We start from the raw sequence: 14,070 nt of genomic DNA, 5'->3' as shown, positions 1-14,070 counted from the left end.
GTATGATCTTATGGTCAGGAAACTTAAGAGCAAGTCCTTAGAGATCATTTTGTCCTGCCCATGAATTTACCCTGTGTTCTTGTGTAAGACATTGCTGGCATATTTAGAGGTTTGTGCCCTCCCCCAACATCAATAGTGAAAATGTGCTAAGCTTAGTGCTGAATACAATTTTTAGTTTCTTAAGTCCCAGATATTCTACTTTCTAAATAATCATCTTGATACCCTTAGTGAAATGAATAATAATTTGAGAACTCAGCATATACAGGAATTACTTCTTACAAAATGCTTTGCAATTGTGTGGTAAGTTAATTGATCATTTTGTTGAAAGGAGATAAGAAAAATAAAGAGGTATAGTTAGCCAAAAGTAACGCAGTTCAGACCATCTATACCAGAGTTTGGCATTATGTAATATTGATCATTGCAAGATATTTTAGCTAGTATAGGGGATACCATTAAATAATATTGTATCATAGAGTAAGAAAGTTAATCCTTTTGTACATTTTCAATATTTTCCCAGCCTTCTGATTGCCCCACAGAGAAATTATCAGTTTGGTGCTATCATATCTGTAATACTCCTTCAGCGTTTACCAAGGACGCTTCTTGGCAAAGAAAAGGCCCTTATCCTTAGTCTCACAAACTTGGTGAGGCAATGATACATACCTAAAATTAAATAACGTTATTTCATTTTAATTGTATGAGTTTTTTTTATCTTCTTTCTTTCTTTCTTTCTTTCTTTTTTTTTTTTTTTTTGAGACAGAGCTTTTCTCTTGTTGCCCAGGCTAGAGTGCAATGATGCTGTCTTGGCTTATTGCAGTCTCCACCTCCTGGGTTCAAGCGATTCTCCTGCCTCAGCCTCCTGAGTAGCTGGGATTACAGGTGCTCACCACCAGTCCCAGCTAATTTTTGTATTTTTAGTAAAGACAGGGTTTCACCATGTTGGCCAGGCTGGTCTTGAATTCCTGACCTCAGGTGATCCCCCCACCTTGGCCTCATAAAGTGCTGGGATTACAGATGTGAGCCACAAGTGGTGCTGTTTTCCTCTTAAAGGAATGACATAAACTTGTATTTTAGAATACATTCACAATATTCTGTATTTAATAAATAATTGATTTAAAGAAAAAATAATTACATATTAATAAAAGTTATAAATGGATATGGTGAAACTGTGAAGTTGATATGACTGACTGAAGTTGGGGAAACCCTAAGATAAAACCAAATGGCAAATTATATCACTCAACAATTTTATAGGCTCTGGCAACAAAGGAGTCGGCATCAAACAAAACTGTATGATAAATTTCTGTTTCAGTGTTTCTTCTCTCACAATTTTAGTGTTGCTTCTCTCTCTTACTATAATAACGATCACTCCCACCTTCAATTGTTCTCATATATGTTCTGTCTTACTCTATAACAAAACATGTTTTCACATTTGTAAGAAAAAATTGTTCAAATCCAATATCTTCCTTTCCCAAACACTATATTACTACTATTATCATAACATATTATATGTTACTGCACATGTTGTAGTATCTTGAACTTCAGATCCACTCTGTGAGACAGCAGGGGGAGAAACTCATCTCTATATTGTACATGAGGGAAATGAACATCAGTTAATGTTTGCCATTTCATCCCAAACATCTAGCACAGCTGATTGTGACAGATAGAAACTCATTAGAAAATGTAGTACATGAATGAGTGAAGTAGTAGTGTACATGAATGAGTTTAGTATGTGAATGACCACCTTGTAACTCTTGAAATCACTTTCAAATTTTAAAACCAATGAAATAAATAATTAGTTTGAAATTATCTTCATCAACTAATAGAGCATGGAAAAGTATGGAGTGAAGGTTTTGGATAAATCTTTTTCTCTTCTTCCCTATACCCAACCCCCCCATTACTACTATCACCAAATCACAGCCCATTGACCCCCATCCATGCCACCTATGTTGACATCTTTTCAATATGATACCAGTCCCAATATTATCAAGACTAACCTATTGTGATTCCGCCTCTATCATATTCTTTCCCTTGAGCTTCGAACATGTCCTTTTGGTATCACATTTTACATCATTAAATATGAAAGTCTTCTATATGTAATTTTATGACTCCTCCCTCAGACCTCACCCCCCAAAATAGTTGCTACAAATCTAAGATTTTTTTAAAAAATAGTACACACAAGGTAGGTCTTGAACTTTTTCCTGAAAGAGAATTTTTCTTTTCATTACTTCCCTGATCTCATAAATGAAATTGTGAGCAACTCTATACAAAGACAAAGGGACTTTGATTTTTCAGTTTCCTGCCCATTTTCATATTGAAATATGCTTTATTTTATCTATGTCTATTTTTACAGATATTTTTATTACCAAATAAATACAATACATGAAAAATCAACAGTAAAATCTTTCCAATGTGTCCCTAGAAGAGCATTCCAATATGTTCATATTTCTGTCATAATAATGAAAATATGGAGTGAAGTAAAGAGGAGGATGCACATCTTGGTTGTCAATGAGAAAACTTCACTGCTCAGATTTATGATTTTATTTCTGCTTTAAATGATTGAACTTTGTCATGTTCTTTCATCCATAATCATTCTTGGACCCAATTCTTACTCACCAATAAACACATGTGTTTGGGAGAGAATATTTCCACTTATTGCTTGGACTGGAATAGTCTAAGTAAATCTGTTTTTGTAATAAATGCCATTACCCTATCAAATATCCCTTTGAAAGAATCCAGGTCTTGCAAAGCTATATATTATGGAAAGCTAAAATGTGGAATTTAGGTAGCTAAGAACTGGAGAACATAAGGATGAATGTCATTGACAGTCCAGGTAACTGGAGTATTGCCTGGAACTGAGGTCCTCCTTAGCTACTTCCCACCACTACTACTTATTTTCTGTCAAATTTTCCCTTAGAGTCATTTTCCTCATCTAATGGTTTTTCCTTTCTTTTTTTCCCCTAAACTTAGTATTTGAGCTTGTTGGCTATTTAAAATAGCCTCTCTTAAGCAGTGAGACTTCATATCCTTTGGAGCTAGTAAGTCATAAATCTTTGTCATTATCAATTAAAGCTTTGTTTTATCTTGTTTATTTATATATTTTTCCTTTGTTTCTTTTAAAAGGAATTAATAGTAAAATAAGATTTATTGCCCATGAACTGTCCTAGATAGTTTTTTCAAGTACATAGAGTGATTTCAGTTGGAAAATCTGGTATCATTACACTCGTCCGTCAAAGACTGAATGACAGAAAATAGGCTTAATTGAAAGCAGAAGGTATTTCAGCTAGACACCAGGTAGGACTTGATCCCTGTTCTCCTTTTTTTAACTTCCTTCTTTCTTAACTTTCTTCTATCAATTTAAGGCATTTCTAATGACTACTTATTAAGGGGTTAACTACTATTAAATAAATGAGCAAGACAGGCTAGAGCATAAGCTTCATTAAAATTTTAAAACAAATAGTTTTATCTACTATTTAACATTAAGAAAATGAAAATGTACTCTCATTTAATGCATATTTTTGGTACATATTTATTGTATAAGGAGATAAATATGCAAAAACTTCTGATTCCAAAATTAAGAAAATGACAATTTTTTTGCTAGATTGTTACATTCAAAACAAACTTACCTTCAGCTAAAAAAATCATCTTTGGTGCTAAATTAGGAGTTTTCCATATCGGCATTTCTAAAAGTTTGCTTAAGCTACAGTAAACTAAAATTATTAAAATTATAAAGAATTATTTCTAACAGTCTGTCATAAATTATAATTATTAACGGTTGCCAACAAAAAACAAATATGTTATTATTTTACATTCCTTACTTTACTTTCAATGTATTTTCCATATTTAGTACATAATATAAAAGCTATGTAAAAATGTGACCTAACCTTCTTTAGAAAGAATCTATTGAAGCAGAAACTCTGATTTCTTTTCCCAATGCATAAACCATGTCAACTGATAAACAAGACTTTCTAAAGCTAACAAAAGATATTTTTCAGTTCAGTCCTTAAAAAGAGGATAAAGCCATACACATAAATTTCTTAGTACATCCTAGAACTTTCCAGATGATAACAGTAGAGAGTTGATAAATGCTCACTTTGCCTGCTATATAAAGAAGACAAATAAAATGATAAAAGCAGTTTTTTCAACTGGTATGTGATCTCACAGTGATAAGATCTTTGGGAAAATATAATTGTCTTAGCATTTTTGAGAACCCAAGAAGGACATGCTAAGCATAATCAGATAACTAAAATTATCTAAGTTTCAAGGTAAAAATATTGAGAGAAAAGAAAATCCATATGGCTATCGTAAAATTGACTATAGAAATCTATATTGCATTCTTTTATTTCAACCCAATTTCTATATTTAGTACATAAAATGTAAGCCTATTTTACACAAATATAAGTTCCATGAATGTAGGGATTTTATGCTCTCCAGTGGCTGCCATAGCGTGTGGCATATAGCATAGGTTCAATAAATATTGGTTTAATGAGTAAATATGTTAGCAGAGACTCTGAAAGTACATTGCAAAATTATAAATGATTCTGGTGAAAAGTCAAAGAAAATGAATGTTAGTATAAATGTGACTCTTGCATGAACTTAGATTTAACATGCACAATTCATACATGTATTTGTATGTACAAATATGGAACAAAGAGGTGACTATAAAGGATTGAAACTAACTTTTAAGGATTACCAAACCCCAAAAGACTAAACTGCAGAATTGTAAAAATTTGAGTGTCAGGTTCCTGACTTTCAAATAAATTTGAGCTTTCTAAAATGCAAAGTTTAAGGTTATATTCCTATTTTCTTGGGCAAGGTTTTACTTATTAGAAAAAGAGCAAAGAGTATCAGAAAATGTCTTTTATAAGTTTGGAGAAAGGTGAATCGGAATTGATAGACCTCTTGCGCAAAGCTACAACCAAAGCTTAATAATTGATCATGAATGAGAAATAACCAATTAATTCTGTATTGTACTCAGTAAAAATATTTAAATATTTTATTGAACTCTAACAGGTATGTTTGTATTATCCTAAATAATTTATATTTAATAACTCATAAAGCTTCTGGCAACTCTTGGAAATAGAGACCACAATAATACTTTGGCAAGAACTGAGATACAGAAAAGTTAGATGGTTTTCCATAGGTTACAGAATTTTGCCAGAAGTAGAATTTAAATGCAGGTACTCAATCTCCAGAGGCCTTTGTTCTATCTACTCTGTCTACTGCCTCCATGAAAAGAAATGGCATTCAAAGAGAATGACAGAGCTCTATTGTACTGTTGGCAGCATCTTTTCTCAAGCATTTCCTCACTTAAACATGCAAAATGAAGTATGAGGGAGAAGAGAGACAGTAAAAGAATACCTAGAAGTTTTAAATGAGTTCAATATTCCTAGCCAGGATAAATAACTTTTCAACTTTAGAACAAAAAGAAGAGAAAGGAAAAACTAAAGTCCTTGGCCTGCAGGGGGTATAGCACAACATGACAGAAGGAATGAGATGACAGAAGGAATGCAGACGCCTAGCAAGGTCCTTTGCCTCCTGCATACAAGACCCATGCAGCTGCTTTTTGAGGCTGGCTTTGCGTAGGGTCAGCTTTGTACCATAAACTCACAAAAGAGATTTTTCCATTATGATCCCATTGATGACACCAATCAATTTAGTTTAAACCTATCCTTAGTGATGAAAGACTAAAATCTTAATTTCTGTGCAAGCTCTTTTGCATATTGCTGATTAGAATGCATGTATTGAAAATGAACAAAAGAAATCTACAAAAACAGGTATACCTTTTCATTTTGCTGTACATTTTACCATAGAAAAGAGGTGTTGAGAGATGTTTTGTTTAGAATCAGAAGAATGTAAGAGTTAGGTTTCCTGATGTTCAAATAAAGCTGAACTTTCTGAGCACAAAGTCGAGAATCAAATTCCTATTTTCTGGGCAAAGTTTCATTTATTAGTGACAAAATGTGGATTTTCTGCTTCAAAGATAAAAGACACAAATGAGTTTTAAAGGCCTGGGATAGTTATTACAAAACTAAATTTTAATGAGTTAAGTGTAAATGAATTGGAAACGCGAATCTCAGATTTCTTATTAAAATATACACGAGGTTACAAGTTATGAAGAAAAATGCTTGGCAAAGTACATCTCAGCAGTTGCCAACCGTAAAACATTTGAGGCTGGGTGCGGTGGCTCACGCCTGTAATTCCAGCACTTTGGGAGGCAGAGGTGAATCGATGACCTTAGGTCAGGAGTTTGAGACCAGCCTGATCAACATGGCGAAATCCTGTTTCTATTAAAAAAAGAATATATATAAAAAAGAAAAAAGAATACAAAAATTAGCCGGGTGTGGTGGTGGATGCCTGTAGTCCCAGCTACTCAGGAGGCTGAGGCAGGAGAAGTGCTTGAACCCAGGAGGCGGAGGTTGCCGTGAGCTGATATGATAATGCACCACTGCACTCCAGCCTAGGTGACAGAGTGAGACCCCATCTCAAAAACAACAACAACACCATTTGAGACATTTTATCGGTTGTCCCAATAGCAGATTGGTAACTGTTGTTTTTATCCTTTGTTTGTATCACTGAGTTCTTTTAGGCTTGAAGTGCCTTCTCTAGATGAATTGCTTTAGGATATTTCTTATTTGTTAATCTCAAGCATATACAAAATACGAAGTTTATATTTTCCCAGGATTGCACAGGATATATAATTCAGCTCTTTAGTATCTTATCAGAGAGGAACTGCAAACTCAGGAATACTCTACTGTATATTCACAGAACATCTACATCCCATGCAGATTTACCATATGTACTAAGTATCTATGATCACCTATAAATACACGGAATGTGTCTGAGTAATGAAGAGTCTGCTATATTTTTGCCTGCATCGAAAAAGTCTGCTATACTTTTGCCTGCAAAAAAAAAATATGTGCTTAAACCACATATTTTCAGGATTTGTGTTTAAAAGACTTGCCTATGTTTAATTTTTAAAAATAAAGGTAGAAAGTGGACAAACTATTTGAAATATGTGATATGAAAAGGTTATTTAGTTTGTTTTATTGAATGAATCAGAGAAAACAGAATCCTACATAGAAATAATTACTTCTGCTACATTGAAGTTTAGGATCTTTTTATAATAAAACTGAAATTGTCATGAGAAATAATTGCTATTTTATTTTATCTTAATTCATTATCTTTACTATCAATTGTTCTCTGACAGATCACAGAATTCGTGCCCCACTAGTCTTAAGATAAAGAGTTAATTGAACATTTCAAGCTCCTTGATTTGTCATGAAATCAAACATTTAAAAAAATTAGGAACTTAAACGCCAAGTTTTTATAACATGAACATTGTACAGCTGTACTTATTTGGGTCTAAATTATTTTTGTATTTCTCTAATAAACCCCACCAAGCAAATAAGAAAATACATTGGCACCGATGACCTTGTCTTCATTATTAAATTATTATGATGCTCCACAAGGTCTTGTCCCTTTGTTTCCTGCCCTAAACATTCTGCACCGTTTACTAGATAACTTACAGCAAGCACTTAAGTAGGCTTTTGCAGACTATAATAGTGCATTATCTTATTTTATCCTTAAAATTGTGCTGTGAAAATTGTTGGTCAGCTCTTATAATCTAGATATTATGAATGCGACCTTAAAAAGTTCCTGAAACTCTGTAAGCATTAGTATCTTCATTGTGGTACTTGCCATTTCGCTTAATGCTGCTTGGGAGATAAAATGAGAAAATGCATGTAAATATCTTCATATGGATGATTCAATAAATATGAAATACTATTGGTACTATTGCATAGGATCTCTTGGTAGGATCTCTTGGTTATTAACTGATGAAGTAGGCATGAAAAGTTTGTCTTCTAACTGCTGCTCTGGCACTCTCTAGGCTTCCCATTGCCCAAAATATAATGTCTAAAGGTGTAGTTAAAACCTTTATGTTCTCCTTCCTGTTTATTTTTTAGCCCAATATTCCGCAACCCTTTAACACACTGGCACTCTAGCCAAACCAAGCTGCCTGGCAGACACTCCCTCCTGCTCTTCCAGAGTACAGACTGTATAGAAGCTCTTTCCATCCAATGAACTCATACCTGTCCTTCAGGTAGCAGAACAGCTGCTGAATGAGTAAGCTTTGTGGTCCTTCAGATAGTCAGCACCTACTGCCTCTGTATTTCCGTAAATTTTTCTTCATCTCTTTGTTTAATGGCTATCATCTCAATTTGTAGCATTTTATTGGTCTTCTACACAAAACTGTGCATTCTTTAAAGGCAGAAATTTTGTTTCCAAAAATTCCTGTTCCCTATGCCTATCCATTTGTTAATACATGCAGAATTGAATTTTCTACTATTTTTTTTCATCATGCTGTCACATATGCTCAGGATGCAGATCATAGAGAATGAGGGCTCTAAACAGTGTTCGATTAAACATTTAACCTAGCAGATCTGGTTCTTCTGGTTCAATGTGGTTCCCATTCGTAGAGAATGTTTTACTTGTTTGCCTGATCAGCCAAGCAGGCTGGCTCAACTGTAAATTGTTCCATAAACATTGAACTGCTCACCAGGACTGCCTATTCCTCCACCTTCATTTCCTGAAAGTCATTTCTTGCTCACTGTGCACCAGCTGCACTGATGTCACTACACACACCAAGCTTGGTTTCTTCCTCACAGCATTTGTAGGGACTATACTCTCCTTAGAAGGGTCTTTTCCCATCTTCGTGGGGCTGCCTCTCTCCTCCTTCAGGTCTTGTTAAATATCAACTTCTTTCATGAATGTGAAAAGTCGAGTTATTCTCCTTCAGCACTCCTACTTATTTTCTTCATGACATTTTTAAGTCATACTTTATATTAAGTTGGTGCAAAAGTAATTGCGTTTTTTGTCAATAACAGTAATAGCAAAAACCGCAATTACTTTTGCACCGACCTAGTAGTTATTTTATGTGACTGCTTACATATATTCATCTGCTTCTCCCATTAGAAGTGAGTTTCATGAAGGCAAGGACCACATCTATCTTGAGTATTGTATAACAGCGTTTAATAATTATTATATATTGAATGGATTTATAAAGAAAAAAATGAATACAATAAGCACAGGTGTTATATATTGGGGTATCTATCAAACATAGCATTTTAGTTAGCTGAACAACTTCAGACAACAAAGACTGTACAAGGAGAACCAATCAATCAGTCAATCAATCAGCTAACAAGCCTGCAGTGACCCACAGGTCATTTATGAAGCAAACTCTGGTGTCCTACTAAGTACAGGAGATGGGTCAATATACAAACCATGGCTTTCCATTGTTTTTAGGATGATGAACAAAAGACTTGGTGGTTTGCTTCAGACCCTTTCAGCTTTAAGTGACTATTTCCCTCATTGACAGTGACCCCAGCCATCCTTGGCCTTCTTTCAATGTCTCCAAAATGCCATTCTGCTTATTGCAAACATTATCCCACTTTATTCCTTAGAAAAGATACACAAGATCAATTTACCTGACTGTCTCACAGGCTCTTACTGTTCCTTGTCTCTTTCCTAAGCTTTCCCAGCTTCCCAATGAACATGTCCTTTAGCCTGTGCCCTTTATTGCCAGGCTGTTGTTACAACAGACATCTGTCTTTCCACACTCCTCTGGGAGTCTTGTGACTTTCTATAAACCATATAAACAAAAACACACATTTTACCCTAATGCAGCTTGGAAGAGAATTCTATGAATCGTTGTCAGTCTCAACAATAGAGTAAGTGTATTTGCTTGAGAAACCATGGCGCGTATTTGCAAGACTATAAAAAGTTCATTAATGCAATGGAAAAGTGCCTTAAGAAGGTCACAGAAAAGGAGGAGAAAAGTTAAAACATAGAAGCAATCAAGTTGAATTTCATCCTAGAGTTTCATTTTAGTCCTTTAGAAAGAGTCTTTTGGGCAAATAAATTCACTAGTATTAGAATGCTTTTTATAATATAAATAGCATGTTTTTACCAGCTGTACTGATCAAAAATTAGAAGAATTAATCTTAAGAAAAACAAAGGTAAGATTTTACTTGCAGTTCTTCCTTCTTTGCCAAACAAGAACCTTTTTGTCCTTCGTGTTTTGACTACATTAACATTTATGTTGTTTGCATACAGTTGATAAAACTGCACTGAATATAGTGTCTTTCCAAATTCATCAAGACATACCTCATGGTTCCCCAGTATGAACCGGCGATTAATGCTGCTTGTTACGCCTCTAGTGTGACTTTATAAACACAAGCCAGCGGTATTCATCTTCTAAAGTTGAAAAATGAGAACTAGCTTTTCTCCATTTAACTTTTTCTAAAGTTTCTGCAAGATGGTGCTCATGTTACAGTTAAACATCAGCTGTACAGCTTTCTCTTTCTTTAGCTATTAGTCCCTTAGGTATAAGTCTGTAATCAAAGAGAGGTCAACTGTATCCAAATAAAAAATATGCCAGAATGTCTCTGGCATAAATCCCTCCCTAAAGATTCAATAGTGTTACTTCAGGAGACAGGAAAAAGCACTATGCTTTATCTAAAAATCTAAGAACTTAATTTATTTAAAAAATAAAACTGAGTTATCCAGTTATCCTTACAGAGAGCTATACAAGCATATGATTTCCACATTACTCATCAAGTTGTATTTCTTTTTACTAAGTTTGGAAAGTACCTTAAATAACCATAGACAAAATATGGCTGTACAGGACCTGAATGGCCACTATTGCTGAACACTTTTTCTATTGTTATAAGCTCCAGAGAAGGCACATTAATTCAAAGTCGTTGTGAGTATCATAGTCATTGCACAGTATCCAATTAATCCAATTAATTTTAGAAGCAGCTTAGGGCCAATTCTTGACAAACGTATGCAGTAGATGAAGAACATCTTTCTATTTAGATCTCAGTTTCTTGTCAAAGTTTCTGAATTTCTTCACTAATAATTACTCGTTCTATTCCCAATAACAGATGGAATGTGTCTTATGGGTATATGGATTTTCCTTATTTAACTTGTCTTACATGTAAATCCATCTCTTAATGTACATTGTATCTTGAAGCCCAGAGGCTTCCCATCATTATAAGGAGCAGTGAGTTCCAGTGGAGTCACATTGAAAGCTGCCTTCCATTAGAGCACTGCTCTCTCTGATTGATCATACAAATCTTAAATCAGAAGTCATTTAAAACAGTTTCACTACTGGGAATATATTTACTGATGCCTCCTATTTGCAAATAAGCATAACAAGAGCAAGCAAATTTCCCATCAGTTAATGCCATTAATTTCCAAATATTCCATTTACTTAAAATTGTTGCCTCTCCTTCTCCCTTCTATTATAAACTATTTTTTCAGGCTGGTGGTTTGATGCTTGTGGCGCCTCCAATCTAAATGGAATGTTCTATGGTGCGGGACAAAACCATGGAAAACTGAATGGAATAAAGTGGCACTACTTCAGAGGGCCCAGTTACTCTTTACGTTTCTCAACTATGATGATGCGACCTTTAGATTTTTGAAAGCCCAATGTCAGAAGTGATTATAAAAAAAGCAACAAAGAAATCTGGAGAAGCTACCAGGCAAGAAACCGCTTGAACACTTCAGAAGTGAACAATATTGTCTTTCTCCCAGCAATAAATGGTAGTTATGTGAAGTCACCAACATTCTTGACTGTGAATCTGGAACCTTTTGAGTTCACAAGAGTCTCTACTTGGGGCGACAGGGCTCACATGGCTCGACTATCAAAAATTCCACTGACTGTCGGGCTTTAAAAAGGGAAGAAACTGTTCAGATTGCTGTGCTTCAAACTACTAGTGCATCTTATTTTGGAATTACGGTAGGCAGATGATAAATATGATTAATTTCATGTAGAACAGAAAAAAAAAAGAGTGAAAAAAAGTAATATACATGAAGAATACAAACAAGCCTGCCATAATCCTTTGGAAAAGGTATATGACACCAGTGAAAAGGTGTTATATCTATGCAAACCTACTAACAAATTATACTCTGGCACAATTTTGATAAAAATTTAGAACAGCATTGTCTGCTGAGTTGGTTAAATGTTAATGGATTTCAGAAGCCTAATTCCAGTATCATACTTATTAGTTGATTTCTACTTACCCATCTTCAAATGAAAATTCCATTTTTGTAAGCCATAATGAATTGTTGTACATGGACAATAACTGTGTGATAAAAACAAACTCCATTACTCTGATTTTTGATACAGTTTTCAGAAGAGAAACAGATATAATCAAGGAAGAATATATGTGGTGAAAAATTACTACCCCCATACTATTGTTTTCATTTACTCTAAAAACTGATTGAATGATATATAAATATATTTATAGCCTGAATAAAGTTAAAAGAATGTAAAATATATCAAGTTTCTAAAATAATATACATGCATTTAATATTTCCTTTGATATTATACAGGAAAGCAATATTTTGGAGTATATTAAGTTGAAGTAAAACCAAGTACTCTGGAGCAGTTCACTTTACGGTATCTACTTGCATGTGTATACATACATGTAACTTCATTATTTTAAAAATATTTTTAGAACTTCAATACTCACCCTGTTATGTCTTGCTAATTTAAATTTTGCTAATTAACTGAAACATGCTTACCAGGTTCACACTGTTCCAGTTTCTATAAAAGAAACACTTTGAAATCTATGAAAAATGAAATAATTATAAATATCATTGTACATAGCATGTTTATATTCAGGATAAACTTAATAGCTGATTAATCTGGAATATGCAACATTGTCCTTAATTGATGCTAATAAACAAAAATGCTCAATGAACTCTACTATATTTCTTAATGACATACAACACCCTTCATAATTTTCTCTTTCAGGCCATTCCCTTAGGCAATTTTTAATTTTTAAAAATTATTATCAAGGAGAAAAGTTGGCAAAACTATTATATATAAGGGAAATATATACAAAAAGAAAATTAATCAAAGGCACCTGAATAAGAAAAATTCTGACTGCTAGTTGCTATAAATAACTTAATGAAAATATTCCTATGGGATAATCTATTTTAAGTGAATTTTGGGGGTGCTTGAAGTCACTACAGTATTTTATCAAGAAGTCTTCTCTGCCTCTAAGTGTCCAAGGTTATAACAGTAAACAGTTTTTATTAAAATGTGAGTCACTATGGGATGAGAAAATTGAAATAAAGCTATTGGGTCTCCTCTCTTGTAAAGGAGACAGTTTGTAGCAAGGTAGAAATACCAGTTTCTGAGTTGGTGACTTGATTCACTATGCCTTAGTGGTTTCCTCCATTTGAGAAAATAAAGCTATTCACATTGTTAAGAAAATATTTTTAAAGTTTACCATCAAGAATTTTTTTATATTTCTGTATCTGTATTCAACCCCTTTTTGCCTTAAAGTGATATCTGCAGGTATGATACCATTTTTCTATTCTTGGTGACTCCTTCATAGCAGGTAAGCTTCTCTCTCTAAAAACTTCTGACTGTTTTCATTTAAGGGAAAGAAAATGAGTGTTTTGTTGTTTTGTGTTCCTACAGATATTTTTTTAACCAGACTTTGGATAAAGAATACTATTTCCAAATTCATATTACCAGAATAAAATAAAATAATGAAAAAAGCATGCTATTTACCGTTTTGTTGTCTTGGTTTGAGAAATGAAATATTGTTTCCAATTATTTATAATAAAGCAGTATAAAATGTTTTATGGCTCCATTATGTGCATTGTGTAATAATGCCTACATGTTTATGGCAATTTAATATGTATATCCTTTGCATTTAATTATTTCAGAATAGGATTATTAGGTATTAGAATTTTGTCTTTAAAATTCATGTGGTTTCTATGCAAAGTTCTTCATATCAATGCAACATTATTTGATTTGAATAAAATTGAAAATAATATTTGTGCAACTTTATTTTTAATACATACTTTACAAAATTTAAATTCGAGATTTATGAAGATATAGAACCATTGAAAGAAGATCGACCAAATGAACTAAAGCCTCAATTTTTGAAAAACTTTCAGTCTGGGATGAAATAAGAAAGCTTAGCCTCATTAGAATGGTAGATCAAAGCAGTGGATCTCAGTCCCATGTCCCTACAATATGATGTGTTATGT

At 33.6% G+C, this 14,070-nt stretch overlaps 1 protein-coding gene across 4 annotated transcripts in view; it reads left to right on the top strand.

Annotated features, from left to right (window-relative positions):
• ANGPT1 (angiopoietin 1) overlaps nt 1-13,862 on the top strand; it is a 245,078-nt gene extending 231,216 nt beyond the window's left edge. For 3 of the 4 annotated variants that reach the window (XM_032251643.1, XM_032251667.1, XM_032251659.1), the window contains exon 9: nt 11,320-13,862. In XM_032251643.1, coding sequence (XP_032107534.1) covers nt 11,320-11,480 — 161 coding nt within the window. In that variant the 3' untranslated portion in view covers nt 11,481-13,862. The remainder of the gene's footprint in view (nt 1-11,319) is intronic. The other variant, XM_032251647.1, reaches the window with a different exon arrangement.
• The last annotated feature ends 208 nt before the right edge of the window (nt 13,863-14,070 follow it).

Source organism: Sapajus apella, unplaced genomic scaffold (assembly GCF_009761245.1).
Source record: "Sapajus apella isolate SASKATOON/1434 unplaced genomic scaffold, GSC_monkey_1.0 scaffold3, whole genome shotgun sequence".
Lineage (NCBI taxonomy): Eukaryota > Metazoa > Chordata > Mammalia > Primates > Cebidae > Sapajus > Sapajus apella.
This window is presented reverse-complemented; position numbering and strand designations above follow the sequence as displayed.